This window comes from Thermothielavioides terrestris, chromosome 2, assembly GCF_000226115.1.
Source record: "Thermothielavioides terrestris NRRL 8126 chromosome 2, complete sequence".
In the NCBI taxonomy this organism is placed as follows: Eukaryota; Fungi; Ascomycota; class Sordariomycetes; order Sordariales; family Chaetomiaceae; genus Thermothielavioides; species Thermothielavioides terrestris.
Window position 1 is genome coordinate 4,957,059 of NC_016458.1, and position 14,982 is coordinate 4,972,040.

General features: G+C 58.1%; 3 protein-coding genes across 3 annotated transcripts; 2 read left to right on the forward strand and 1 right to left on the reverse strand.

Annotated features, from left to right (window-relative positions):
* The first annotated feature begins 2,243 nt into the window (after positions 1–2,243).
* Positions 2,244–7,432, forward strand: THITE_2114126 (uncharacterized protein). The gene is made up of 12 exons (XM_003652480.1): positions 2,244–2,495; positions 2,636–2,656; positions 2,720–2,727; positions 2,808–2,819; positions 2,923–2,960; positions 3,022–3,053; positions 3,125–3,244; positions 3,309–3,370; positions 3,428–4,189; positions 4,282–4,366; positions 4,498–6,695; positions 6,771–7,432. Exons 1-12 carry the CDS (start codon positions 2,369–2,371, stop codon positions 6,876–6,878), a joined length of 3,573 nt encoding a protein of 1,190 aa, XP_003652528.1. The 5' UTR covers positions 2,244–2,368; the 3' UTR covers positions 6,879–7,432.
* THITE_2114129 (uncharacterized protein) lies at positions 7,433–8,791 on the forward strand. The gene has a single exon (XM_003652481.1). The coding sequence runs from the start codon at positions 8,035–8,037 to the stop codon at positions 8,761–8,763; it is 729 nt and encodes a 242-aa protein (XP_003652529.1). The 5' UTR covers positions 7,433–8,034; the 3' UTR covers positions 8,764–8,791.
* Positions 8,792–9,205: 414 nt separating this feature from the next.
* Positions 9,206–14,791, reverse strand: THITE_2114131 (uncharacterized protein). The gene is made up of 4 exons (XM_003652482.1): positions 14,546–14,791; positions 14,065–14,436; positions 9,765–13,994; positions 9,206–9,703 (listed from the first exon to the last, which is right to left on the reverse strand). Exons 1-4 carry the CDS (start codon positions 14,633–14,635, stop codon positions 9,350–9,352), a joined length of 5,046 nt encoding a protein of 1,681 aa, XP_003652530.1. The 5' UTR covers positions 14,636–14,791; the 3' UTR covers positions 9,206–9,349.
* Positions 14,792–14,982: the final 191 nt, after the last annotated feature.

Consider the following 14,982-nt stretch of genomic DNA (forward strand, 5'->3'; position numbering starts at 1 on the left):
TTGAGACTGCGGATCACTGTAGTCAAATTTCCTGGCTATCATCTGCACATTCACGAGAGATCGGTGTCTTGGCATCACGGGCCAGTCTTGCGCACTGGGCCGTTGAGAGATTGTCCCGAGACAGACGGACAAGAGCGAAGTGCCAAGAGCCCTGCCAAGTCCGAAGATTGACCTGAAACGCCGGAGCCGGCGCTCTGGAGAGACACAAGGATAACTTGGCTGAGCTTCGTGGGGGTCGAAGAAAGGCTAACATGCCTCGCCAACAAAGCGCAGTGACCGACAGAATGGGCTCGGTTCAGCTAATGCGTTACGCAACCCTCACTTTAACACAATTTTGGTTAGGTTTTCCCGCTTCCTGCTGTTATCCCAGCTGGTTCCCAGTGCCAAGTGCGTCACCGAACCGTCGCTTGGCTCGCCAGTTTCTGTTCGAGACTAGACCGGGATACGGTCCTTCCAGCAAAGTCGGCTTGAGACGGGAGGTGTCTGATGGAGGGGTCCCGTGACCGACTTGCGTCTGGGGAGACACAGGAGCCTCATTGGAGTGTCTCATGCCCCCTTGCTGTGCAAGTGGACTGCAGTGAACGGCGCAGGGGCCATAGAGACACAAGAGCCTCAGGTCTGAGCTCTTTGCGGTAGGAATGGGGGTTACAGGATGGCAAATGACAGGGCAAAGGTATAACTACCCCGCATTCGATGGCATATGCCGACATGATGAGGCGTCCGTCTTGGGTTCCTAAGATCTCCGAGATCTTTGGCAAGTCGTGAAGATTGCACCGAGCATTATCCTCGGCTCGGCAAGAACCGCGAAACCTACGCCGAAGAAGTAGCCGCGAGCACCTGTTTTCACCCGGCCGTTGGCTACTTGTGGTATTGCCACGCCGAACCGATACCGAAGGGCCAGCGGCCTGCCCATCCGACTCGGAATATGGTTTAATGAGGGGCGGGCATCGGTGAGGATGGCGCCGGCTTTGGGGTTGTTGGACGGTGTGCAACCCCCTCAACACCCTCCGTGGGAGGTTGGGGGTTGCTCAAATAGTTCTTAGCAAAAGCCCTTACGGAGCCGATACAAAGCGCTCGCGCCAACATTTATCAGATTGCCCGGGCTGGCGTGGGAGCGAGATTCTGGGACCAATAGCTTGTCTCACAGCATGCGGCATGAGGCACGACGCCCAGGGAGCCAGTCTTGCCTAGGTGGTGCGGCCTTTCGACTCGAGCTGGGCTGTCCCCTCGGTCATGGCAACACAGGACAAACCACCAACAGTGCACTCCTTCCTCCTGTTGGAGCGAGCATGCAGTTGCCCGATTGCATCTCGAGCATCGGAGACCAAATAATAAGGGATTGAGATGGGATTTTTTCCCGCATCCATGTGCGGCGGCTGGCTGTTGAATTTGCCTCGCACTTCAGCGATTGGTGGGCCCACCAGCTCCGATCACAGCTCCGACCCTCGATCCAATTGGATGGTAGGCGCTTGTTATTTACACTACTAAGATAAATAACTCGCAGCTTTAGCAAGGCTGGCGGCCAGGGCAACCCCACCTCTATCAAAGAGCCCAGGTGCCAAGAGCTTCACAAGAAGATTGGCAACTTGGTTTTCCAGCTTTGTGCTCTTCAATGGACTGCTGCCGAGTCGTCCAACATGAGGATGAGCAGTCCTCCAACTAAGGGCCGTAGGACACGCTGCGAGGGAAGACTCAGGCTGAGGCACCTGTCGGCGTCTGCGTGGATGATTGGACGGAGGCGGCAGTTGAGTGGAGGTCCAGGTTGGTGTGCACATGGGATTCGCAACAATGCTGACTTCCATTCGATTTCTCGATCTGAACCGCTGTTGTAACACATGCTGCTTCGAAGTTCAAAAAGCCGCTCAACACCCACACCGGCCCTGGCTCGAAACTCGGAAAACTCGCATAACTATCCCGGTTCTTGCCTCTGCTGCTTCCGGGTCTGACTGTGCCTGGAACGCCGCGCATTCCTTGCAACAGACCTTCCTTGCAACAGACCTTCCTTACTCCCATCACCCGTCCGGCTGGTACCAACCTGGAAGCCGGTTAGCAAGTCCCGTCGTTGTTGCTTTGGACTCGAGCCTTCCTTTTCTGTTTTCTTCACACAGGACTCGGTAATAGCTGGCGTTCGAGCTTTCCATCCCACCGACCCCACCAGCCCACCCTGCGTGCCTCCGTTAGCTCCCCACCAACCCACTGTCGAGACCTACCCCGCGGTCCGTCATACCCTTGACCGGGGATCCATTGAGCAGGCGCGCGCAACACCCCACCATTCCCGTCTGCTGCGCTTCTCTTTTTTCTCCTTCCCCTCCTGCTCCCCGTCTTGCTCTGTGTCATTGACCGCCGGCGGCTTTGCCATTGATTCACCATGGCGGCCGATAAACCACTGAGCAACTATGAGGACGTCTTTGAGGAGGGCGACGCCCCCAAGGAGGCGCAGACGGTGCACCGCATCCGCGCCAACTCGACCATTATGCAGTTGAACAAGATTCTTGGTGAGTCTGCCCGTTGCGACGGACCTTTGGTGTATGGCTGTGTTCTGCTGGCGCGCAAGGACGGGGCGCATCATCAAAGCTTCCCCCTGCCCTCCCAGGAACAAGTCGCAGCAGGCTAACGGAGATCGCGCGCACAACAGTCGCCAACAGAGGTGAAATCCGTAAGTGATCCCGGCGCCGGCGAGCCGTGCTCTTTTGGACTCCTGCTGATCCGAGTGCGCCAGCGATTCGTGTACGTGCGATGCTGAATTCGGAACCGCTCCTTCCCCCGGCCTGGACATGCCGTGCTCACTCAGCTGCTCCTTTGCACAGATCTTCAGAACGGTGAGTCATGGCCCAAGAAAAAAAAGAACCAACGGAACTCTCCGGGCTAGCGCTGTGCTACGGGGCCATCTGCTGCTTCGCTGGCTAACAGGCGAGTGCACAGGCTCACGAGCTCTCGCTCCACACCATCGCCGTCTTCAGGTGAGGCAGCTTGACAGACACCTTGCCTCTGCGACTCGTCGGCCGGCTGATAATTGTGTAGCTATGAGGACCGTCTCTCGATGCACAGGCAGAGTATGCGACGCCTATCCTCTTCTCTGGCTAGTGGCTTGCGACGGACGTGCACTGATGGGGACACAACACAGAGGCCGATGAAGCGTACGTTATCGGCAAGCGAGGGCAGTACACGCCCGTCGGTGCCTATCTCGCCGGCGACGAGATCATCAAGATTGCCGTGGAGCACGGCGCTCAGATGATCCACCCCGGTAGGCTGCCCCCCCCCCCCGGCCCGATTTTGAGAGAAGAAGCCTCGCATTGACCCCCGCTTAGGCTATGGCTTCTTGTCCGAGAACGCCGAATTTGCTCGCAACGTTGAGAAGGCCGGACTTATCGTGAGTGTCCCGGGGCCCTTCGTGCTGGTCTGGTGGCTGATGTGTTTCTCTTCCTAGTTCATCGGGCCATCCCCCGAGGTGATCGACCTCCTCGGTGACAAGGTCTCCGCCAGAAAGATTGCCATCGCAGCCAATGTTCCGGTTGTTCCAGGCACCGACGGGCCAGTTGAGACGTATGAAGAAGTCAAGAAGTTTACGGACCAATACGGCTTCCCCATCATCATCAAGGCCGCATATGGCGGTGGTGGACGTGGCATGCGTGTCGTGCGCGAGGAGGCTTCGCTCAAGGAGGCGTTTGAGAGAGCCACCTCCGAGGCGAAGAGCGCTTTCGGCAACGGCACCGTTTTCGTCGAGAGGTTCCTTGACAAGCCCAAGCACATCGAGGTCCAGCTCCTCGGCGACAATCACGGCAACCTTGTCCACCTGTACGAGCGTGACTGCTCGGTGCAGAGGAGACATCAGAAGGTTGTTGAGATCGCTCCCGCCAAGGATCTTCCCACCGACGTTCGCGATGGCATTCTCAACGATGCCGTTCGCCTGGCCAAGTCCGTTGGCTACCGCAACGCCGGTACAGCTGAGTTCCTGGTCGACCAGCAGAACCGCTACTACTTCATCGAGATCAATCCCCGCATCCAAGTGGAGCACACCATCACCGAGGAGATCACGGGCATCGACATCGTCGCCGCTCAGATCCAGATCGCCGCCGGTGCCACCCTGGAGCAGCTCGGCCTGACCCAGGATCGGATCAGCACAAGGGGATTCGCTATCCAGTGCCGCATCACCACGGAAGACCCGGCGAAGAACTTCCAGCCAGATACGGTAAGCAAAATCTGCCCCTTGAACCACGGCTTCGCTCCGGAATCACTCTCGGAACGCTCAGCTTGGACTGGCATGGCTGAAGTTTCTGGTAGGGTAAAATTGAAGTGTATCGGAGCGCGGGAGGCAACGGTGTACGTCTCGATGGAGGCAACGGATTTGCCGGTGCTGTAATTACGCGTGAGTCCTCCTCTTTCCTTAGTTTTCCGCCTCGCCTTTTTGCACTTTGGCTTCATATCATTCCTTCTTAACTTTTCTGGACTATATCCTCCCTCTCACCCCGACACCATCGCGCTAACTGCATCTGACAGCTTTCTACGACTCTATGCTGGTCAAGGTTATTTGCCATGGCAGCACGTACGAGATCGCCCGGCGCAAGGTCCTGCGCGCCCTGATTGAGTTCAGAATCAGGGGCGTTAAGACCAACATCCCCTTCCTCGCTTCGCTGCTCTCGCACCCGACGTTCATCCAGGGAGACACCTGGACCACATTTATTGACGACACTCCGTCGCTCTTCGATCTCGTCGGCAGCCAGAACCGGGCTCAGAAACTGCTGGCTTACCTCGGCGACGTCGCAGTCAACGGCAGCAGCATCAAGGGCCAGGTTGGCGAGCCCAAGCTCAAGAGTGAGATCATCATTCCCGAGCTCTTCGACGAGGCTGGCCACAAGATCGATGTCTCCAGGCCTTGCGCCAAGGGCTGGCGGAAGATCATCCTGGAGCAGGGTCCCAAGGCCTTCGCGAAAGCTGTCCGCAACTACAAGGGCTGCCTGCTGATGGACACGACCTGGCGTGATGCCCACCAGTCCCTGCTCGCTACGCGTGTGCGGACTGTCGATCTCCTGAACATCGCCAAGGAGACCAGCCACGCTCTGCACAACCTTTACAGCTTGGAGTGCTGGGGTGGCGCTACTTTTGATGTTGCCATGCGCTTCCTCTACGAAGACCCGTGGGACCGGCTCCGGAAGATGCGGAAGCTGATCCCCAACATCCCCTTCCAGATGCTGCTGCGCGGCGCCAATGGTGTTGCATATGCCTCTCTCCCGGACAACGCCATCGATCACTTCGTCGACCAGGCCAAGAAGAACGGCGTCGACATCTTCCGAGTGTTCGACGCGCTGAACGACATCAACCAGCTCGAGGTGGGCATCAAGGCTGTCCAGAAGGCCGGCGGTGTCTGCGAGGGCACCGTCTGCTACAGTGGTGACATGCTTAACCCCGCCAAGAAGTACAACCTTCCGTACTACCTGGACCTTGTCGACAAGCTTGTCGCGCTCGACATTGATGTCCTGGGCATCAAGGACATGGCTGGTGTTCTGAAGCCCCATGCCGCCACCCTCCTCATCGGCTCCATCCGGAAGAAGTACCCTGATCTGCCCATCCACGTCCATACCCACGACTCGGCGGGTACCGGTGTCGCCTCCATGGTTGCTTGTGCCATGGCTGGCGCCGACGTCGTTGACGCGGCTACCGATAGCATGTCTGGCATGACTTCTCAGCCGAGCATCAACGCCATTCTGGCCTCCCTTGACGGCACAGATAAGGACCCAGGCCTCAACGTTCACCACGTCCGCGCGCTGGACACCTACTGGTCTCAGCTCCGCCTCCTCTACTCGCCATTCGAGGCTCATCTTGCGGGGCCCGACCCCGAGGTGTATGAGCATGAGATCCCCGGCGGTCAGCTTACGAACATGATGTTCCAGGCCGCTCAGCTCGGCCTCGGATCTCAGTGGCTGGAGACCAAGAAAGCCTATGAACAGGCCAATGACCTCCTCGGCGACATTATCAAGGTCACTCCCACTTCCAAGGTTGTGGGCGATCTAGCGCAGTTTATGGTCTCCAACAAGCTTTCGCCCAAAGATGTCGAGGCCCGCGCCGGTGAGCTTGACTTCCCCGGCTCTGTGCTGGAGTTCCTCGAGGGCATGATGGGTCAGCCGTACGGCGGATTCCCCGAGCCGCTGCGCACCAACGCCTTGCGCGGCCGCCGGAAGCTGGACAAGCGCCCCGGCCTTTTCCTCGAGCCTGTAGACTTTGCCAAGGTCAAGAAGGAGCTCGGCCGCAAGTACGGCAGCGCCATCACCGAGTGCGATGTCGCCAGCTACGTCATGTATCCCAAGGTTTACGAGGAGTACAGAAGCTTCGTGGCCAGGTACGGCGACCTTTCGGTCCTGCCCACTAGGTACTTCCTCTCCAAGCCCGAGATTGGCGAGGAGTTCCATGTCGAGCTCGAGAAGGGCAAGGTGCTCATCCTCAAGCTGCTCGCCGTCGGCCCGCTGTCCGAAAACACGGGCCAGCGCGAGGTCTTCTTCGAGGTAAACGGGGAAGTCCGCCAGGTCACCGTCGACGACAAGAAGGCCTCGGTCGAGAACGTCAGCCGACTGAAGGCCGACCCCACCGACTCGAGCCAGGTCGGCGCCCCCATGGCCGGCGTGCTCGTCGAGCTGCGCGTGCACGACGGCACCGAGGTCAAGAAGGGCGACCCGCTGGCCGTGCTGAGCGCGATGAAGATGGTATGTTTCTCCAGCCCTGCATCTCTTAGTACAGTTCACCGGTACGCATTGGCCTCGCTAACTGATTACGTCCAGGAAATGGTCATCTCCGCTCCTCACAACGGCGTCGTCTCCCAGCTTATGGTGCGCGAAGGTGACTCGGTCGACGGCTCCGACCTTGTCTGCCGCATTGTCAAGGGCTGAGCAAAATGGGCTTGCCACTATGACATAGCATAGAAACGGGGGTGGCCTTCACTTCAGAGGGCATTTTCGGACGGACCTGTATGGAGACCGTGCCCCGTCTAGCTGCATCTTATTTGAACGTTACGCATTTCCGCGAAGGCGGCTGGTCTGGCTTATCCGTGTCCCTGATCCATCTTCTTCTGGTGCTTGCCGCTTGCCACTTTCTCGTTTTTACTCGCAGCCTCTGTCTGTCTTGGTGATTTCCGCGTAACTCTCATCAGCAAGCACGCTGTCCCGGGGAGTCCTTTTCACCTGTGACTCCTTACCCACCCCCGGACGACGCAACTCTACGCGCCACTCGCTGGGCAACTTTGCCTTCTAGCGGTGCTTTGTTTCTTCTCACTCAACCGCACAGCGCCTTCCATGCATGCATGGCCTTGGATGATTTGTTATGCTCGCTCTCGCCTTCCTTCCCCTTGGCAACCGGCAGTAGCTAGGCAGAGAGGGATTTGGCGATTTGGATAGACTGGTCTTATTACTGCGACATACGTGGAGGATGGTAAGGATTGGACGGGCATAATTGTTGGCTACGAAGATGTAGCATAACTACACAGTACTGATCTTGAAGCTGTCATTGTACGGCGGTCAGCTGTGAAATACCCTGGTCTGCCGGTGGTTTTGGAACGGTGCTGACTACCGCTGGCGACGGACTGATACAAATGTTGCGACTGGTGAAGAGGTGGATGACGGGGCCTGGCTGGGCGGTCTTCGTTGAGCTTGTCCGGGTCCCTTACGGGTTTAGGGTGGTGTTGGTGAAGCTGGGGCGCTGGTGATCGGTCAGGTAGGGAGGTGCAGTGTGAACTGAGGAACTGAGGCGTACCATGGATCAAGGCGAAATGGTGTGTTACAGCCCAGTATACTTGTCACAACGCTAGCAATAAGTTATTTATTTATATTTACTTTCTTCTCTTCTCTTCTCTTCTTGCCTTCCTTTCCTTCTTCGACTTGTTCTTTGCCTCTTTCTGTATTTGGCACAGTCGAACCAACTCGGTTTGCATGCCCCGCTTCCTTGCATCTGCATGCATCCACATCTGCGCGCCGCCCGCCGGCTCTTTCCAACCTTCATGTTATGACCCCTCCATCTGAGACATCCCGGCAGCCGTTGACAACACCAAGGATGCAACTGAACGTTTCGCCAGAAAGCGCCGCCGCTTTGAAGGCGGATAGAACGATACGGTGTCTGCTCGACGTGAAGTACCAGCCAGCCACCGCTTCGCGTCACTCCTCGGTGGCCATCGCGTATGCCAAGGACTTGGTAGCCGAGTTCACCACCGCCATCCTCGCTCAGCTCGGCGGCCGCCAGCCCGCCGCCGCCGCAGTCGAAGCGGCACCCCCCTCCTCCAACAACGCCGACCAGCCAACGGCAAACACCACCCAGCTGAACGCCGTGCAGCTGCGCCGCAGCCGCATGCTCGTCTGCTTCGACCTGTTTCTCGCCGACTGCGGGCCCGAGACGCGCAAGCAGGTGGACGCCAGCACCGAGCGGCCCATCCACGCGGTCTTTCTCAAGCCCCAAGACGACAGGTATCAGGTGAACAGGAACCCGGCTCTGGATCGGCGGGTGGCGCGGGAGTATGCGCGGCTGTGGACCGTCGACAGAGGCCCGCGCCCGTTCTTTACCGACGACCTGAACCCGCCGTTTTATGACGATGGGTTTCGCATCGAGGATAACCTGGACGAGCTGTATCCGGGGTGGAGGTCGAGAGAGGGGGCTGTGAGGATGGGCGTGCCCGAGCCGGAACGTAGGCGGCCGGCCCACTGGGATGCCGAGTCGGATGATGCCGAGTCGGATGATGCCGAGTCGGATGAGGTTAAGTCGGATAAAGAGGAGGAGGGAGACCAATAGTTGCCCCGAGGCAGGTAAAGCAGGTAGGCGTAATCCTTGCCTGAGTCGTATCTCATCATGGGCAGGAACAGGGGGAGTGTCTTGTAGAAGACTGAGTGTGATGCTTCCGCGCACGATACTCAACCACGCCGTCAGGTGTGAAAATGGAACTTCTTACCTCTGCCGCAACGCACCAGCTCACATCGTGACAGCCAGAGGAGGTATGCAGTTGAGGGCAGGGCTGCGAGTCCAATATGAGTAGGGCAGCCGAGTGTAAAAGGCACCGAAATCGCATTGCACGTAACTGAAGAGCTATCATACAAGTATTTTAGTAGTTGTAGCAGTAGTAGCACAGGGAAATCCCTCCCTCACCACTCCAAATCGGCCCGCCACAGCACAACGTTCCAAATCAGCTCTAAAAAAGGAATAAGACTATTCGCATGCCCGCATCGCCCCTTTCTGCCTGACAGAAATCAGGTTAGATCTGGCACAGCTCCACCACCATCACAGGTTTGCTCGGCTCCGTAGGGATCTGAAAAGGATAAAACCAGCGACCCTGGCAAGGGTCGTAAAGGCAAGGACACTCGAACACCACCGGGGCAAGCTTCTAGAAGCCGTAACCGGTCGGCTGGGACGCAAATCCATTGGTTTGCATGTAGGGAGCCTGGGGCGGAGCGGCGCCGGTCGGGCCCGCCGTGATCATGAGCCGCTTGCCGCCGAGGATGGGCGTGTTGTCCTCGACCTTCTCCTGCTCCTTCTCCTTGGCCTTGCGGGCCTCGTTGTCCGCCTTCAGCGCTGCCAGCTCCTTTGTCTGCTGGCAGAGGAGGTTGATCATGTAGGGCATGGTGAAGTCGGTGAGGCCGTTACGCCAAGACAGCTCCAAGACGAGGTCCGGCCGGATCAGATCGTAGCACGCATACAGCATACCGACGTAGCATTCCCGGTTGCCGATATCCACGAACTGCATGCAGGGTCAGCGGACCGAGTATGACAAGGGGCCAAGAAGTGGATAAGAGACTTACGTATCGGAGGAGCTCCTCTACCACTTCGGGCTTGCCGGAAATGGCGGCGGTCTCAATGGCATCCTTCCACAGTTTGTCCTGCTTGGACAAGTTGATCGACTTCTCCCACCGCTTGTTCTTGCGGTAGATGTTGGCAGCGATCTGGCGGAAGAACACCAGGTCGTGTTTCTCAAGGCGGCCGGCGAGATCGACGGCATCGTAGTTGTCGTAGTTCTCAACCGAGTCGCGGAGGGTCTTGTAGTCCTCCTCCTCGATGAGCAAGTCGTTGATCGCATCGTTGACAGTGCGCTTGTTTTGCGACTGCACGTTGAGCAGGAACGGCTTGATGAGCGGCAAGTTGTCCGACTTCTGGAACATGCGGACCACCCGGTTGACATCGATCCGCGGCGTCAAGACCTGCAGAAGATCGGTGAGCAGGGACGGGTGCTGCTCGAGGTAGAAGTTGATGGCCTTGTAGTAGATCTCGAGGTTGGCCACCTTGACGATGATCTCCTTGAACTGCTGGTGTTCCCACGAATTCTCGGGCCGCTCCATGACGGCGAGCGCAGCATTGTCGAATTCGTCGTAGTGGTAGTAGCAGAAGATCAGCTCGGGCCACAAGTTTGCCTCCTCGCACGCGCGGATCATCTTGGGCAGGTTCATCCTGCTCCAGAAGAGCTTGAGATGCTCCATCAGGCGTTCGGGGTGATACTTGGAGAGCGCGATTCCAAGCTCGGTGAACATGCCCATATGCGCGCGCTCGAGACCGAGACCCTGCTCGAGCAGGTTGATGAGCTCGTCAAAGTAGCCATTGCGCTCGTACTGCTTGACGAGCGCCTGGAGTTGCTCGGCATCGACGATGAGGTTGAGGCCGCAGATCTGGGCGAGACGGAACTCCTTCTTGCTAACGCATGCCTCGTGCACCTCCTTCCAGACCTTGATGTTGTTGGCCTTGCGCGCACAGTCGACCGCGGCTTGGTGATCAGCGAGGTGCACGTGGGTGGTAGCCAGCTTGGCCCAGTTAGAAATGCTGGTGTAGAAGATCTTGGCCGCCTCGAAGAGACCCTCAGCATAAGCCTTGTCTCCTGACTCCTCAACGTTGGCAACGTTGGTCGCCCGCAGGAAGTCTGCGAGCTCAGCGAGCTGGTCGAGGCGCGCATAGCAGAAGGCGAGGGCAGTGTCGATTGTGGGCTCGCGGAGCGTCTTGCGGGCCATGCGAAGGTACTTGATGAGTTCTTCATTCTTCCCTGCTGCGACCGCGATCTCGATGACCTCTTCATAGTTCTTGGGATCCTCAGCCTTGATGTATGAGTCGATCGAGTCGCTGACCCGGAGGCCATCCAGCTGAGCCTTGGCCACCTTGCTCCAGACCTGCGGAATGTCGACCTCCTCGGCATAAGCTTGCGCACGATCGATGCTGACGATGTGCTCGACCAGGACGTTGACCGCCGCTTCCTTGTTGTCGATCTTCTTATAGACCTCGAACGCCTCCTCGTGCAGGCCAACCTCGATACAGACGTGGGCGATCTCATCCGCGGAGAAGTTGTCGAGCCGGTGGATGTAGTCCATGACACGGGCCTTGTCTGCCTTGGCGGCGGTGAACATGAGCAGGTTCTGGAGGTTCTGGTTGTCGCTGAAAGGCGACGGCTCCAGGACAATCTTCTCCAGGAGCTCGATAAGCTCAGCCGGGAGATCGGCATTCAGGAAGCACGACACGGCCTCGGAAACCTTTGCAGGATCCGTCGACTCCGGCACGGCGGTCGAGATGACCTGGTCGATCACAGAACGCCGATGGAGGTTGTTCTCGCTAAGGACGAACATCCAGAGCTCCCTGTCTGCTCGCTCGAGGAGATAGCGTGCTTGCGCCTTGTACATGGCGTTCTCGTTGGTGATGTTGACCAGCTCGAGGTCGTTCTGGCCCTTGCGGTAGGCGATGTAGGCCAGGTTGGGGTCGCGCTTTTCGCAGTACTTGCCGACCGTGAGCGTGTCATACTGGTCGTTCTCCTTCAAGAACTTCTCCGGGTTGTTGTTGGAGTCGATGTAGATCTTTGCCAGCGCATTGTACACGGCCTGTTGTTGGTTGCCGGCAGCCAGGGTGGCCTCCAGGAACGGAAGCAGCAGCTTGAGGCGGTTCCGCGTCTCGACCTCACGGACCAGCTCGTCAATGGGGATGGACACGGGGTTGACGGTGGCGAGCAGGTTCTTGATGATGCTCTCGTCGCAGTCGACGTCCAACAACCCACCAATGACACCGGGTGTCCTGGATGGATTGACTTGCTGCACGTAGATCTCGATGGGCTTGAACTGCTGGTGCTGGTAGAGGTAGAGCACCAAGTCATGCACGAAGTTGAAGCGGTCGCAGACAACCATCAGCGGCAGCATCTCGGCCAGCTTGGCTTCCTTGAGGAAGTTCTTGACCTTCTCCGGGTTGTAGACATTGTTGTCGCGGCAGATGCGCTCCACTTCGCGAATCTGGCCCATCTTAGTGGCGGCCTCGATGTATTTGAAGACGACCTCGGGGTCCTCGCTGACGTTGACGATGCTGCCCAGGAAGTAGTAGAGACCTTCGGCAGTCTTGTACTTCTCGAACAGGTCGATCAGGCGCTGGGGGCCGAGGAGCTCGGCGTACTTCGTGGCGATCTGGACCACGGACTGCAGGTTTTGGCGGATGTTGTGCTTCATCATGGCGTCCAGGCAATCGATGGACTGCTCAACCGAGAGGCGGCCGAAGTACTCGACAAGCCAGTCGGGGTTAAAATTGGGCGCCCCGGCAACGTTAACAATGACGCGCTTTACGGCCGCAGGGTCTTCGAACAGATCCAGAGCCTTCTGCAACAGGCCCGCCTGCTCGCAAAGGGATGCAATGCGAGCCTTGTCGAAGTAGGAAAACATGTCGTTTCCGAGGATGGCATCGGCAACCTGCGGCGCGTTGACCAAGTTCATCTCTAGCAGCCGGGTTTGGAGATGGCCATGCTCAGGCTTGTTGTCCTTGAGGGCATCAAGCAGGAACGCGGTAGCTTGCTGAACCATGCCCTGGGACTGGAAGATGTCTACCACCCGCTCGAGGTCGACCAGGGAGCCTCCTTCATGGTTGGCCAGAGACGTAGCGAACTCGGCGCCCTTCTCCGGGTTGACGCGGACGATGTGCTGGAGGAGCTGGACGAAGTCGGGATGGTAGTCGGTTTGGGCACAGTACGGGAGAATCTTGTCGAACTGGCCGGTTTCCGCGAAGGCGGCGACAACCTTGTGAGGGACATTGGCCTTCAGGTAGATGGCCAGCGCCAAGGTCATGTCGTGGGGGCGAACCATATCGCCGAGTTGCTCAGAGCACTCGAGCTTGTTCTCGCCAAGCCACTTTTGCAGCAGCTGCTTCCGGTTCTGGGCCAGCACCGGTTGGGCGAGCTCAATGGTCTCGTGCTGGTTGAGCGACCCCTTGTCGAGAAGCATGCCAAAGTACTGCAGGATGTAGGACATCTGTCCGGGCTGCTGAGGGAGCCGCTTGAACCGTTCTATGGTCTGCGGCGTCCGCAGGAACCCGCGAGGCGAATTGGCTGCAACCTTGGCGGCTTCTTGGTAGCTGCCATTAGCAAAGAGCTGCTCGAAGCGCTGCTGGTAGAGGTTGTCGGCGCCGGGGAGACCGGCACGCGAGGCCAGCTTCAGCGCTAACTCGGTGCCGTGGCTCTCGAGCACGTACGGGACGATCGTGTTCTCGTCGGCGCTAACGAAGAGGACCTGACCCTTCCGATTGATACCGAGGATGCCGGTTGATTCCTTGTCGCCACAGGCCGTGAAGATGGTCTCGCCCGAGATGCGGTTCATGAAGATGCATGTTGCCGTCTCGAGATCGTAGAGATGGATGAATCCGTACTTGGTGATCAGGTAGATGATGCCGTACTTCTGCGAGATCTGCAGGGCAACGGGGAAATCGTTGGCGGCTTCCGGCGGGAAGAAGACGTCGACTGCCTTCTTGGGGAACACGGGATTCGTCTCCGGGTGGTCGACCTCGACGATGTGCAGCTTAGCGCCCACGGCTGTCCGGACGGCGAAGGAAAAGAGCTTGGTGTCTTCAGGCGCGCCTTCTAACCGGATCGTGCCAAACGCGGCGGCGTGGCCTTCGATCGCCTGGCTGATACCGCGATCCTTCGAATACAACTGCATGGCACCAACAACGCGTCCCTGCTGCTGTGAGATGCCAACCACAACCATCCACTTGCCGTCGGCGCTTGTTCGGTAGTTGATAATCTGGTTGTTCTGCGAGACAGTTAGCATCGCTCGCCCATTCACCTGACACCGAAACACAGCGGTCCCAGGCAAGACGCACCTGGAGGTTGATGTTACGCTCAAAGATCTTGACGGGCGCGACTTGGGTGGGGTCAAAGACATCCCAGTGATAGATGGCGCTCTCTGTGACCAAGCCAAGCGTTCTCTCGCTAGTCCACTTCCAGAACGAGACATCCTCGCTCATGGTGGTGGACTTGAGCTTTTGCTTCTGCTCCAGATCAAAGATCTGCAGTGTCCGTGACTGAGCTTTCAGCGCAATGACCTGGCGCGACCAGTGCATTATTGCACTGTCGGCCTTAATGGGCCGGCGGATGACATTGTTGGCATTCTTGAGGTCGACGATGAGGACTTCGGGAGACGACGCCTCGTCCTTTTTGTCTCGAAGGCAGACGAAGGAATCTGATTCTAGCGTCTATCACGAGACGAGGGCCCGGGGTTAGCGATGGGGAAACAAAGACAGATTGAGTAGAGCAGAGCAGAGCAGATCAGAGCGCGTTAAAGCTGGGACGGGATGAACGCACGCAGGTGTTGAATGTGATGGCGGTTTGGTTGACACCCAGGCTGCCGAGCTGCAGCAGCTCCTGGAACTTGATCGGCAAGGCCGGCGCCATGATGACTCTGGTGCGCTCGGCTGCGCGGGATTAAGGAAAGGAAGCAGCCGACTTGTCAAAAGCACAGCAGGATGGCAGGTAGGGGAAGCACGAGGGCAGAGTCGCGACGTTGAAAGGGGGTCGAAATTGGTGGAGCTCGGCGGGAAGCAACTGGGCGAAACGAAGGCGGAGCCGGGAATACACGAATCCGCAGTCCCGAGACGCTCAATTAAGAAGAGAATCAACCGCAGAAAGAAGGGGAGGATGTTCCTGTGCTGGCGCACTGCAAGGACGGGAAGCAGAGAGCTCGCTGCCTGACGCGCCGCTGAGGAAAATGAGGTTTCTCTCGCTTGTTTGCGGGTGCGGTT